This window comes from Zeugodacus cucurbitae, chromosome 3, assembly GCF_028554725.1.
Source record: "Zeugodacus cucurbitae isolate PBARC_wt_2022May chromosome 3, idZeuCucr1.2, whole genome shotgun sequence".
NCBI classification, from domain to species: Eukaryota; Metazoa; Arthropoda; class Insecta; order Diptera; family Tephritidae; genus Zeugodacus; species Zeugodacus cucurbitae.
In genome coordinates this window covers 77,993,392-78,006,111 of record NC_071668.1, presented here as the reverse complement: position 1 = coordinate 78,006,111, position 12,720 = coordinate 77,993,392, and the positions used below count along the sequence as shown (strand labels likewise).

The following is a 12,720-nucleotide window of genomic DNA, read 5'->3' as shown; positions in this document are numbered from 1 at the left end:
TTACTGATAACCAAGCAATAAAGTTTGGATTACCAATAATTTCAAAACAATACTAATTTTAAATAGTAAGCCCTATAAATCATACATATAAAAAACGTCGAGGGGTGTAAGAAAGCTCTGTTTTCGCAGAAAAAGCTTTACAGCTTTGGTTCTAGAATCTGAGCGAAGAATAAATAAACATTAAAAAAATTGGAGACACTTTAGGAGAAACTCTCTTATTTTTTTAAGAGCTTCGTATCAGCGAGTATCGTTTGTTTTATGAGAGCAACAGTTAAAAATTTAGAAGAATATATGTAGATCGTATGATTTTGGATGCTTAAACTTCATCACAAAAATCTACACTTAGTTGATTTTTAGTTCAAGAAAAGCGAATTTAAAATATTTCTCAATGACGGATCTAGATTTCTTATGCCTAATTTTTTCGTAAAACGAAAGAAAAATAAAACACTTCTATTTCTATTATTCACACAATTTTATCATTTATTGAAACTCATTAAAACATATTTAAGCCCAGGGATCTGCTGGTGGCACACATTTGGTCACAATGGGATCATCTTCACTGGCACCATCGTCGCCGGACAAAATTAAATCGATGAGAGTCCAGAAATCGTTGCCCTTAAGCATTTTGTTCACACGTGGCACCACAGTGTTTTCAATGGTCTCCGAGATCAATTGTTGGTTGTCGTTAATGCCGGATTCGATGAAACCAGCGAGTTTGTCATTAAGCAGCCTGTTCAATTTGCCTTCACCAAAGATACCAGTGATTTCGGAATTGCAGCTCTCCAAAGAGATGGTAGTCTTTAGCGAGGTAATTTTGATGGATCCCCACAAAATGGGAATCTTGTATTTCAAAGTGCCAGCAACGCGCAAATTTTTCAAACCAAAGTCCAGTGTACCGTCACCTTCGTATTGCACGGAGAGACCCAATTGACGCAAAGCATCCAAAATCGTGTTGGTGTCGTAGTGAGGCGCAGAAGCACGAATGTTTCTGAAGGTGAAGTCGAAAGTGACCTTGGACAAAATTATATTCAACTTGAATCTGTTGATTTTGAAATCATCCAAGCCATCCAGACGGAAACGGGTGAGCTGATCAAAGGTTCTGGAGTGAACAAGAAAACAAATAAGGAAAATGTAAAAACTATTTTTGTTTGAACCATGTACACTACACTTACTCCACGATTCCACGTTCGAGATGTACATCAACTTCGCTCTTCTTCAATGGCGCTAGTGGGGGAATGCCGTATTGTGGGAAGCCGCAAGGCATCTCTTTCTGCAGTCTGCGAATCATGCGACGTGCTTGCCATGACAAGATGAACGAAGGAGCAACTGTCGTGGCAAAATGAGGTTATTGGATCAGTGACATTTAAAATGTGTAACGGCAATGTTTTTGGACTTACTTTCTTGTGTACCATCCTCATTCTCGTAGATCACCTCAATTTCACTGTCTGCATCGATGGGCGATGGCCTGAAATCAGGACTTTTTATTGTGGCCGCAAAGGCGACGGCTGCGAAAGCCAAAACCAAGAAATATTTCATTATTGACTGATTGTTAAACCTTTAAGACGGTAAGTTAGCAATCGATCGACTGATTTCTGTACAGCTGCAACACTAACTTTTATATGTTTGAATTTGATAGACCGACATTTAGAAAGCTAAACATCGGTAGTTGACGACTGTTTTTTTTTATTTAATGGATTTACGCCGTTATCAGATTTGACTGATTAAGTGGCGAAGTCAGATTTATGACCCCCTTTATTAATATGGTTAATTTTATAATTGTTGAAGAATTATTATGTTTTGTTGTTTGTTTGTTGAATTTAATTTGCAGGTGATGATCGCAATAGAGCAATCCCTTGTGATAAATAGAACAGCTGACTATTGAAGTTTTGATTTTTTTTTAAGTTTATGTGACGGCTCAACTTTATTAGAAAGTCTACTTTAGAAAACTGCATGTTTTGATAATAATCTTGACCTTGGGTGGTAATGCAGGGGAAGTATTATTAACACAAAAACAAATCAATAATTTTCTAATTTCTTTATTTTTCATCACATTTTCACAAAATCATAGAGAGCATGTCCTACTCCAGAGCCAACCATGGGGCTGGGGTTGGGTAGCACTTGTTGGTGGAACCAATCATTTGACCTAACAACCACCAAACTTTATGGCCCTTCAGGTAGGCATTAAGACGTGGCACAATAATGTTCTCGATATGGTCGCTAATTTCCTTTTGATTTCCATTGATGAAGTTGGGAATGATATCTTCGATCTTGTCATTAAGGAAGCGATTCAATTTACCACTACCCAATATACCGCCAATATTTGAGCGTACACCACCAAGTGAGACCTTGGCTTCGAACTTGTAGATCTTGATGGAGCCCCAGAAGAGTGGCATCTTATATTTGAATTGGCCCTCAATGGAGAGATCCTCTAAGGCGAATTGCAATGGGCCCGAACCCTCATAACGCACCGACATGCCCAAACCGCGCATCATGTCAAGGAATGTGTCCGTGTTGTAAACGTGTGCGGTGGCCTTCAACTCTCTGAAGACGAAATGGAAGACAACCTTCTTTTTGAATGTATAGCTCACTTTCATTTTCTTGATGTCCATGCGATCCAAACCATCGAAACGGAAGCGGATGAACTGGAGTATGGAGCTATAAGTGGTTGAATTGGTTACACGCTGCAATAACAAGTTAAGCTCAGTTTCAAACGAACGATACTTACTCTACAACTGATCTGGATAGGTGAAGGTTTAGGTCGGCATTAGTGTAAGGTGCTAGTGGTGGAACACCTAGATCAGGCCAACCACAAGGCATTTGCTCCATAAAGTTACGCACAGCCTTTTTAGCTTGCGAGTTGAGGATCAAGCCACGATCCTGTCCTGCTTAGAGATATCGTTTAGATAAATTAAGAGAGAAAGAGAAAGAGAGACAGATGGTGATATTATTGCTTTTAACCAAAGTCAAAGCAATTGTACGTACCTTCATGCCACGAGATATCCCACTCATTTTCACTCGCGTCTTCAGCTTCATTGGCGGCAGCCAAGGCAAGGCAGCCGAACAAGAGAAAGAAAACTATACGCATTTTCTTTTTGGAAAATTAAAAACTGCTTCTACACCAAAACTATGTAGACCGATAATGAAAAAGTTCCAGGTGCTTTGGTTTATATAGCGCACGAAAACTGCTTATAAACAACAACAAAACCGAGCCAGATACTCGAAAGCTTTCAGCTACATATAGTTATATTTTCCTTGAAGAATTCAACGGTTGTCTTCATAAATTACTTTTATAACGCCTAACGGAAATCTAATCCTCAGTGGTATTGCTTGATTAGCTTTGGTATAGTGCCACTCTTGCAGAGTTCAAGACTTCGTTGAAATTTTCATATCATGATTTAGTTGAAACCAAATACGCAAATGTCAACGAAACTCATATCTTCAAAATACGACTATTATTATTACTCAATACCCCCCATAACCATATCTCGAAACTGATAAAGATTGCAATTGACATTTGATTTATAGTAAGATTTATAAAAATACACTCAGGTATGAAAGTGCAAAAAATGTTAAGTAAGGCCGTTCACACAAAATAAGCGGCCTGAAAGAGGAACTGTATGTAAATATAATCAACTAGCCGCTTTCAGAAAAGACTTTATAGAATATATTCTCATTCTCAAAGAGAACATTTAACGATTTTTTGTTAAACTGTTTATTTATATTTTTCAAGGTTTAATATACCTTATACCACATCATTCATTGAAGGGTATGGAGTAAATATTTCACGATAAGAGGGATTAAGCACAATGGCATGTGGCTTAACTGATCGATTTATTCAAAACAACCTCATCGGAGAATGCAACTTAGTAAGATAGTATAAATGCTTTTGACTTAAATTACTTTACTGAAACTGCGGCGCAATATATTAAAAATAATGAAATGCATTTTACGCAAAAATAGCAATAAATTTTGGATTAAGATTAGGTGCTTATATTCGCGGATTATGAAGGTTATGTTTGTGTGTGTATGTTTGCGTTGGTAGCTATTTTATTGTGCTTTCAAGCTATTTACAAACTTTGTTTTATTTATTGGGTGTATTGTGAACTCAGGTGTTTGTTCAAAGATAATTGGAAATATCATCCAATCCTTAAAGAATACACTTTGTCAAGATTTTCTGAACGAACTCTTTATCGTTTTTGAGTTATTCTTGAAAGATATTTCTATTATGTAAATATATATAAGCTAAACACATAGTGGGAATATCAAATAAAACAATCTGCCTTCTTCAGTCTACAAATTGTACTACTTCTTACAGAGAATATATTAAGATATTGGCTCTAACGTCTCTGGTCTGATTATAAACGGGATGTCTTTAGTAACAAAAAGGGAACATTAGCTTCCAATTATTTATTTATTCGCTGTCGTCGATGGGATCGGATCCTTAAACATGTCATTCTAAAGGAACCATATTTTTGGCCAACCTCTGTGTTCTATGGTTCAGGGCTCTCAAACTTAAGGGGTTAGGGGTAGTCAGGATTTTCAAAAAATCAATTTTTTTTTGCATTTTCGTTAAGTGTAAAAAAGTCTTAAAACTATTCTCTGAAAATTTGAAGTTGATCCGATAATTACTTTTCGAGTTATTCGACAAATAACAAAGAGTGCTCGGCCACTCCAAAACGCTAGTGTGAAACTTTAAATGCATTTTTCTCAAAACTATGTTTTTTGAACTGGTGACAACTGTAACTTGATAACCGCTCAGTAGATTTTAATGAAATTCATACAGCTTTTAGAATACATAATAAATTCAGGCCTGATCGAAGGATTTTTTTAATTTCGATTTTTTAAGACCAATTAACTGTTGTTTTTTTCCCGAAAATCTAGAAAAAAATTTCCTGAGGCCGCCATTTTATTAATTTTTGATACAAAAAAACCTTCGATCAGGCCCAAGATTATGTATTTATAAAACTAATTTTTTTTATCCGATTGATTTTAGATGAATCTCCTTATGATTGTCACCGCAAGGACCTTTTTTTGAAACTGGGTCAACACAGACAGCTATAACTTTGGAAATTATAATTTGTTTTCAAATTTTCGTGACTTTAAGTCAAAACATTGTATAGTAATGCCATATTATTACTTTTGTAATATAATATGATTTAATAGCAAAAAAATTACTGAAAATCCTCATTTCTTCGTGTCTCTGATTACCCCTAACCCCTTAAGTCTTCTTGAATTGCATGCTTCGCTTATAACTTATGTGATTTTAGGGTTACATCGATTTCACGATTTAAAAATAGTAATCTATTCTACAATATCTCCAGAATATTATTTTAAAATTCCAAGTTGATCTGAGTAATAGTTTTGTAGATTCCGTCTGAAGAAGTTGCATGCTTCAGAGTAGTTGGTATTGTCACTCAACACTTTAAGTTCGTAGAAAACACAGTTTGGAGTGTGTTTTCTAAACCGGTTGTCTTGATTTTCCGAGAACTACTCAAACGATCTTGATGAAATGTTATACAGGACTTCGTGACACAATTTACATTGCAATTAAAAAAGTAACGGCGAAATCGTGTGGCAAAAATTCATTCACATTTCATTATTGCCTTAGTTCAAGTTCTAGTTTAAACTCTTAACTAATGACGGATTCAGTGTCACTTCAAATGATCCTGCTATCAAGGCGGAGGGCAAACATTTTATTAAATGTGTATCTTTAAGAAATGTTGGATTTTTAATTTTTATAATTTTTTATACTAAATATTGAAAATACAATAAAATATTGTAACTCTTAAAATCTATATGTTTTCATATGTGAATCATAGTTCCGTTGTCACTTATTGGAATTTAATTTCTCTAGTGCTTTTCTTTAAACTCGCATTTCCCCTGACTAATATGTCCAAAACTTTCAATTATCTTGGCATTTATTTGATATATGATCTCCATTAGAAGGATTCTTTAAATCTTTGCTTAGTTAATTATCAAGATTATGAAACATTGCGTGCCAATTAGACAGAATTAAGCTAAATCATAAATTTTAGTATTCTAGACACATGACCCATTGTTGTCTAATACTGAACACCTGCTGTACTTTGCAAAGAAATTACCAAACTAGTGTAATCACACAACTGCATTACTTTCAGTGCAAAGAGGAGCAGGTGTTTTCAGCTTTCGATAACATACATTCATTTCATATGAAACATAATTTATAACGGTATTATATTTATGTTTTACAAAAAGATTGCAGAAATCTCGCTAATCCTCTAATGAATAACCACATCCAATATTGGCATTCTTCAACAAACTGAATCCGAATAATTTTACTCCAGTTTTTCATATACCTTTCATATATCCCTTCCCTCATAAAATTTTTGTATAGCCTTGGCCAACTTATGATCAATTTTTCGGTGAGAATTTGAGTTTGAGGAAATAATGGGTTACCAATTTTTTTGTGCTTCGTTGCAAGTGACTTTAAATCGACAGTCTTTTTATAAAATTATCTGGTATTCTGGAACAAATCTGGATATTTCATACTCAAAACTTCAAACCGACTGTGTTGAGAAGACTCATAAGAGATATTCCGTGTTTCAGATCTTACGCTAACACGACAAGTTATAGGCATAATTTGTCAGATCAATATCAATATGAGATCTTGATACGGAACTCGTATTAGATTCAATAATTTCAATACTATTCTCGACTAAAATTGTATCGTCGTTTCATAGATATTGCATATCAATTATGTTTGTGTTCTCAGTTTCATCCAGATCATTCGAACTAGATCTAAAATTTAATTTTGGAAACGGTATTGCCACCAAAAATAAATTATCTGAGGTCTTAAGTAAATGAATTATTAATACTCTCCTGCAAATGTTCTATAAGTTCTAAGTTTTCAAATTGCCAATTCGATTCGAATTTTCTCGAGACACAGACAATAATTAATTTTCATCAATAGACCGAGTTTCCTTTTTTTGAAATAAATCATGGTAAAATTTTTCGCAGTAAAATTGTGAAGTAAATATTTGAAAATATGCTCGCATATACAAAGCAAAGCATAGCCCTTGTCCACTTCAAATCAAGTGTGATTGTATATCAAACTAAATTTAAAGCTTTTATTGCTTCGATTCATTGTCAGATAAGGAAAATCTCACACTTGCAGTTAATTGAGATAATAAAGTGTAGCACAGTACCGTTAATAGATTTGGTGAGTTATCATAAGCAGGTGCACGATGAAAAACATATTATTTTTTATTGTTCGATTTCTGATTTGTTATTTCTGTTATATTTGTATGGGATTTAGTTTTATGACCAAGCAATCTTTCGGGCTTTGGAAACTTCGTTAGATTCTATAAAAACCCATTGCTGTGTCTGAAGAAATAGTAGTTAAACAACTGTTAGTCGTGTGAGCAGTTAATATTAACAATGAAAATCGCTTTAGTACTCTTGGCCGTCGTTGGTCTGGCGTCAGCCACACAAGTCGCTGATACTTATGGTAAGCACCCATAGCTTTTTGAATACCATTTACGATGAGAAGTTTTCAAGATGATGACCAATCTGTTTAATTTATCTTCATATCCTTTTGTATTCCAGCCTCCCGTTCCATCTCCAGCGTAGCTATCGATGCTATCGAGAACCTCCGTGATGAGATGCCTTGCGGTTTCCCCGCACTTGGCATTCCCCCACTCGCTCCATTGAAGATCCCACACAAGGAAGTCAACATCGACACCGAAGCCTTGCAATTACAGGGTGTTGTTGACAACTTCCGCTTGAACGGTCTGAACGATTTCGATATTGATGAGATGAAGATCAATGCGATCACCAGCAAAGTGAACTTCCGTTTCATTTTCCGCAATGTGAATGTCGACACACAATACGATTTGCGTTTGCTATTGAAGAAAGCCGGTTTCACCATCAACATGGTCGGCAGTGGTCCAGCTAAATTCGCTATTAAGAATATGGATATCAAGGGTGTACTCAAGTATTCATTGGGTATTGTGAGCGGTAAATTGAAGTTGAAGACCTTGAACATTCGTACACACATCGGTGAGGTCGAGTCCGACATTGAGGGTATCATGGGTGAGGGTGGCATCAACGAAAAGATGAACGAAGCTCTGGCTGAAATTGTCGAGGTTGCTGTCAATGAGAATGAGGATATGATTGCCGAGACCATCGAATCACTTGCTGTACCAATGGTTAACGACGCCTTGGCCGATATGACTTTGGGCGATATGATTGGTGCCGTGGGTGGCGGTGGTGATGACGGCGAAAAGGAGAAATGTATACCACCCACAGATTAAACGATGTGAAACATATCTTTCGTGATTGAAATAAATTGTCTTATTTAGAATAAAATTTCTTTGAATTAATGGGAAAGTACTCTAGGGTTACAAAGGTGGTTTATACGGAGTAATGGACATAAAAATTGCTGGTGATATGGGTCGGTTTGCTTTAGTAGAAATCTTTAATATTTTGAGAAATAATTTTAGAATATGTTTTTATTGTTTTATTTTATTGAACCGGCTCATGAGTTTTAACTCATGAAAGCGATTTTCATACAGTACAAGTATACAGCAATGTTCACCGATAGAGCATTACCAAAGAACTAGCTACTTAACTAACTTAAAATATTTTTGTTTGTAAGAGATAACCGTCTCTTATAAAAGTTAAATATTGAGAATAATTTAGCCTAGATTTCGCTGCATTATCATAAATGAGGTTCTCTACATAATAATAAGTATAGCTGGTTTTACGTAGGCAAGGTTAGGCCCTCGATAGATGAACCACATATTCGCCAATGATTATTGCAAATGTATGAATAAAGCAAATTAAATAACGGAGTACCTTGGAAATTAATGCTTTCGAGCTTCTGAGCTTTGTGCTTCTGTTACTATACGTTTTTTTGCATTTAAAAGAGAATATTTATATAGTGGCATTCAAATTTTCCCCTAATCCACATGCCAATTATTTTACTTATCAGGCGTTATCTTCGACTTGCAAGAGTTTCACGCGATAATCCACGAGCTTTGCGGATGTTTATCGGCCAGCAATCAATAACTTTATAAAACATACGATTGGATTCAATTGTATTATGGCTTTGTTTATTTTAGAACTTGCACCTGCTGATCTTGAAGACATTGGACCAACAATAACACAATCTCATACGAGTTATCAGCTAAGCAGAAAGCTTAGCGCTACTGATAAACCGTTAATAACATGAACACAATATTGATTACAAAAAGCGTATAAAAAATTTGGAAGCAATGAGTTTATCTTTGGCTCTAACTGTGCAGTGTATAAAATCAAGTGGGCCACCAGCTTCGCCGCTTAGTCTCCTTGCTGAATTCGAGGCAAACGCACAGCGACAAAGTGTTATTCAAGATGAAGTTCCTGTTGGTGTTATTGGCGTTTGTGGCCGCAGCGAACAGTTACGAGTTTCAGGAGCGTTTGAGCAGTGAGTTTTCTTTACAATAAACACAACGCCAACTATCGTTGATCGGAAACTTGAACTTGTTGCAGTAGGAAGTTTATGTGAGCAAATGTTTTGTGAAAGTGAAGGCGCTAAGCTTTCCGTGTTTTTTCTAAATTAATACATAAATTGTGGCATAAATTTGATCTACAGTTGTTACTAAACAATTTGCAAGCATTAAATAATGGAGAGAGGGAGTGGTTTTCACGGTAATGTTGCAAAGGATAAGGAAACAAGTTTCGCTTTTGGGAAACAAATAATATAGGGTTTAGGAACGTTATGTGTAAGACCTTTCTTAAATATAGCTCATTAATATTGACAGATTTGATGCTACTAGAGATCATGTCTAATAAAAACAGGTGAGTTGAACAGAACAAATATTGAATTTAGATATCAGTATCGTTCTGGAATAATGCATATAAAAATAATGGAAGTATGACTGTCACAACAACAACGATATAGTTGTTATTTATAATTGTGGGCCCAAAGCGAAGTTCGAGATAAGACACATTCCACAGTTATTTCCAAGCATTATCGGCTGTTCAATAAATCATGCAAGTGGCAATATTACTTTAGTAATCGTTTTGAAGATTACCCTTTCAATAAAGTTAATAAACTATTTAGTTAATAAATATTCCATATTTACAACTTTTTGTTTCCTTCCAACAGTTTACGATCGCTCCGTGTCCAGCCAAATAAACGATTACATTGAGAGCCTGCGCAAGCAAATGCCATGCGGTTTTCCTGGCCTCGGTCTGGGACCTCTATCACCAGCACGTTTGTCTCACCGTGATGTGGCGCTCAGCTCAAGTGGTTTGGTTTTGGCTGGAGAAATCGACGATTTCATACTCTACGGACTGGACGACTTTGATTTCTTAGTAAAGATCAATCTTGTGCTCAGCAGGGTCAACTTCAATTTCCACTGGAAGAAAGTGCATTTCGACACCAAATACAAAATGGACATGAACACCAACAACAGGCTGAATGCGGGACGCAATGGTGGCGCCAAGTTTGCCATCGAGGATTTGAAGGTTGTCGGCTCGGCCAAATACAACATCATCGGCAAACTGCGTTTGAAGGAGTTCAAGATCAGCGCCACCATTGGTGATGTCAATTCGGAGATTGAAAATTTGTCCAAAATCAAAATTGTTAACAAGAAATTGAACCAGATCATTGAGGAGTGGATTTTGTTGGCGGTGAATGAAAACACCAGCGAAATGGAGCAGATGGCGAACAGCTTTGTGGTGCCATTTGTTAATGACTTGATAGGAGATGCGACGTTGGCTGACATAATTGCGATTATCGCTGGTGGTGGAGGTGGTGGTAGTGGCGGTGAGCCAGAGGAATGTGTGCCGCCAGTAGCTCCACTGACTGACGAAATGTAAAATTGCATGAACCAAAGATATGCTAATGTAGAAATATTTAAGGCTTTTCAGAGGGCAAGTAGGAGAACTGAAATTTTGTGAAAACCTTTCTGTTGTTTTTGATAAAAAAAATAAAAGAAATTCGCATTTAAAACTAAATTAAAATAAAAATCTAATGAAATGTATTACAAAAAAAAAATAATAAACTTTATTTATATAAAAATATATGATATAAAAATATTTACTATTATACTTACAAAAAACATTATAACCTAGCTAAGCACCACTTAGCGAGTGCAACAACCGTTATGCGTATATTTCTGTAAAAACTTTCCAATCAGAATTACTTGGCATAGGGCACATGACACGAATATTTCTCTATTGTGAACTGGTGGATGACTCGACTAAGCCAGTACAATATCCGCTGAAGATTTAATGTACAGAATTTCCCCTAGTACAGGGTGTATGTAAGAAGAGAAATAACTTCTGAAGGAAATTTGTTTACGGTCATAGCGGAGAGCGTATACGGTCTCGAGTCAAAGACGAACTATGGAAAGTGCTCTTTGTATTATAAAGGTAACGAAGGTGCTGAAGGCACTTTGAACGGAGCTGATTATTGAGGGAAAATTTTGTTCTTTAAAACGCATGGAATTTTACAGTTACTTTTAATTTTCCAAACTTTTTTAGAGTGATATTTTCTTAATGATTTTTGAAAGTTTTTTAGGGTCTCAATTCCTATCTTATTAACCAGGAGACAAATAAATGCCTCTAGTTTTGCGGTCTTAATCTTTAAATTATCTCATAAATTAAGTAATAATTGTTTAATAAATAATTCTTAAATATCTTGATTTCAATACAAACAGCTCTTTTTCAATACTTCAAGTATTCCTTTTCTTCCTTTTTAACTGCTTGTCCGCTTTAAGGCGCACTTGACGACTACTCGCATTTTATTAGCTGAATATTTGCTAAAAGAATTGCGTTTTTCAAATGGTCAACCGGGCTGGACGCGGAGATAATATAAAGTGAAGAGTAAAACAAGTAGAGCTTGCTTCTTCCGCATTTCTTAAAGGACTTCTGTTCCAGTTGGTCAACTCTTCTTTGTTTTTGTGCTTTTTGTGGTTTCAAACTTAAAGTGTTCAAAATAAAAAACAGTTTGAAGACAACGCAGTAACCGAAAGCGATGGTAGAAACAGAAGAATATTTCCAGACATTTTGTATGGTACTTGAGCTTTTGTGTGAAGTGCATTCAGGTGTGAAATATTTCAGGGAAATTCATATTTAATGACAACGAAATGAATATATTTTTTTAAACCTTTGAGTTAGAACGAGATTTAATTGCATATATTTTTTATGTAATTAAGAGAAATTTGATTCTATATTACTATTTTATAAAATTTCGACATGAAAGCTGTAATAATTCCCACCTACTTGAAACACTGAAGTCATAATGCTTGTAACATATGCTCAGTCATAATTGAAATGCTAAATGGCATTCAGTCAAAATGCGCTCGAGGCCAACAAAGGGGCGAAATAAATGAAATTATTTCTTGTGAAAGAGTGTAGGCCGCTGAATAGACCCCTGATAAAATGTCTGGCAATAAAAGGTGAAACTTTGATTGAATGAGAAAGTGAGGCATATGAGTAAGCAGAGACCCAAGCACATACAGAGGGAATTACACTCAAGTAAATCTTTTCTGCATACTTTCATGAAAAGTTCGAGGCATTCACATGTGATTGGGCTCAACAGGGAAAGGGATGGTAGCTTCATGCAATAAGCTTGAGTTTACAAAAGAATATTTTTGATTGGGTAAAAAAAAACATTTTAATACACTAAACTCTGTACAGCAAGGCACGAAGTAGACGGCGGTGCAAACAGAAAGCCTTTCTTAGGAGAAA

The 12,720-nt window shown here is 35.6% G+C and overlaps 5 protein-coding genes across 6 annotated transcripts in view; 2 read left to right on the top strand and 3 right to left on the bottom strand.

Annotated features, from left to right (window-relative positions):
- LOC105211468 (centaurin-gamma-1A) overlaps window positions 1-12,720 on the bottom strand; it is a 210,530-nt gene that overhangs the window by 95,696 nt on the left and 102,114 nt on the right. The window lies entirely within an intron of this gene.
- Window positions 449-1,604, bottom strand: LOC105211471 (uncharacterized). The gene is made up of 3 exons (XM_011182892.3): window positions 1,398-1,604; window positions 1,173-1,326; window positions 449-1,099 (listed from the first exon to the last, which is right to left on the bottom strand). The coding sequence occupies exons 1-3, from the start codon at window positions 1,534-1,536 to the stop codon at window positions 505-507; spliced, it is 888 nt and encodes a 295-aa protein (XP_011181194.2). The 5' UTR covers window positions 1,537-1,604; the 3' UTR covers window positions 449-504.
- Window positions 2,021-3,150, bottom strand: LOC105211472 (uncharacterized). The gene is made up of 3 exons (XM_011182894.3): window positions 2,983-3,150; window positions 2,726-2,882; window positions 2,021-2,655 (listed from the first exon to the last, which is right to left on the bottom strand). The coding sequence occupies exons 1-3, from the start codon at window positions 3,083-3,085 to the stop codon at window positions 2,079-2,081; spliced, it is 837 nt and encodes a 278-aa protein (XP_011181196.2). The 5' UTR covers window positions 3,086-3,150; the 3' UTR covers window positions 2,021-2,078.
- On the top strand, window positions 7,325-8,346 carry LOC105211473 (uncharacterized). The gene is made up of 2 exons (XM_011182896.3): window positions 7,325-7,486; window positions 7,585-8,346. The coding sequence occupies exons 1-2, from the start codon at window positions 7,417-7,419 to the stop codon at window positions 8,289-8,291; spliced, it is 777 nt and encodes a 258-aa protein (XP_011181198.1). The 5' UTR covers window positions 7,325-7,416; the 3' UTR covers window positions 8,292-8,346.
- On the top strand, window positions 9,278-11,018 carry LOC105211474 (uncharacterized). The gene is made up of 2 exons (XM_011182897.3): window positions 9,278-9,445; window positions 10,130-11,018. The coding sequence occupies exons 1-2, from the start codon at window positions 9,373-9,375 to the stop codon at window positions 10,843-10,845; spliced, it is 789 nt and encodes a 262-aa protein (XP_011181199.1). The 5' UTR covers window positions 9,278-9,372; the 3' UTR covers window positions 10,846-11,018.

Coding starts and splice junctions, on each gene's coding strand:
- LOC105211472 (XM_011182894.3), bottom strand. CDS start 3,085: ATGCGTATAGTTTTCTTTCTCTTGTTCGGCTGCCTTGCCTTGGCTGCC. Junction 2,883..2,982: donor GGATATCTCGTGGCATGAAG/GTACGTACAATT, acceptor ATCTCTAAGCAG/GACAGGATCGTGGCTTGATC. Junction 2,656..2,725: donor CTATCCAGATCAGTTGTAGA/GTAAGTATCGTT, acceptor AACCACTTATAG/CTCCATACTCCAGTTCATCC.
- LOC105211471 (XM_011182892.3), bottom strand. CDS start 1,536: ATGAAATATTTCTTGGTTTTGGCTTTCGCAGCCGTCGCCTTTGCGGCC. Junction 1,327..1,397: donor TGAGGATGGTACACAAGAAA/GTAAGTCCAAAA, acceptor TTGCCACGACAG/TTGCTCCTTCGTTCATCTTG. Junction 1,100..1,172: donor CTCGAACGTGGAATCGTGGA/GTAAGTGTAGTG, acceptor TGTTCACTCCAG/AACCTTTGATCAGCTCACCC.
- LOC105211473 (XM_011182896.3), top strand. CDS start 7,417: ATGAAAATCGCTTTAGTACTCTTGGCCGTCGTTGGTCTGGCGTCAGCC. Junction 7,487..7,584: donor ACAAGTCGCTGATACTTATG/GTAAGCACCCAT, acceptor TTTGTATTCCAG/CCTCCCGTTCCATCTCCAGC.
- LOC105211474 (XM_011182897.3), top strand. CDS start 9,373: ATGAAGTTCCTGTTGGTGTTATTGGCGTTTGTGGCCGCAGCGAACAGT. Junction 9,446..10,129: donor GTTTCAGGAGCGTTTGAGCA/GTGAGTTTTCTT, acceptor TCCTTCCAACAG/TTTACGATCGCTCCGTGTCC.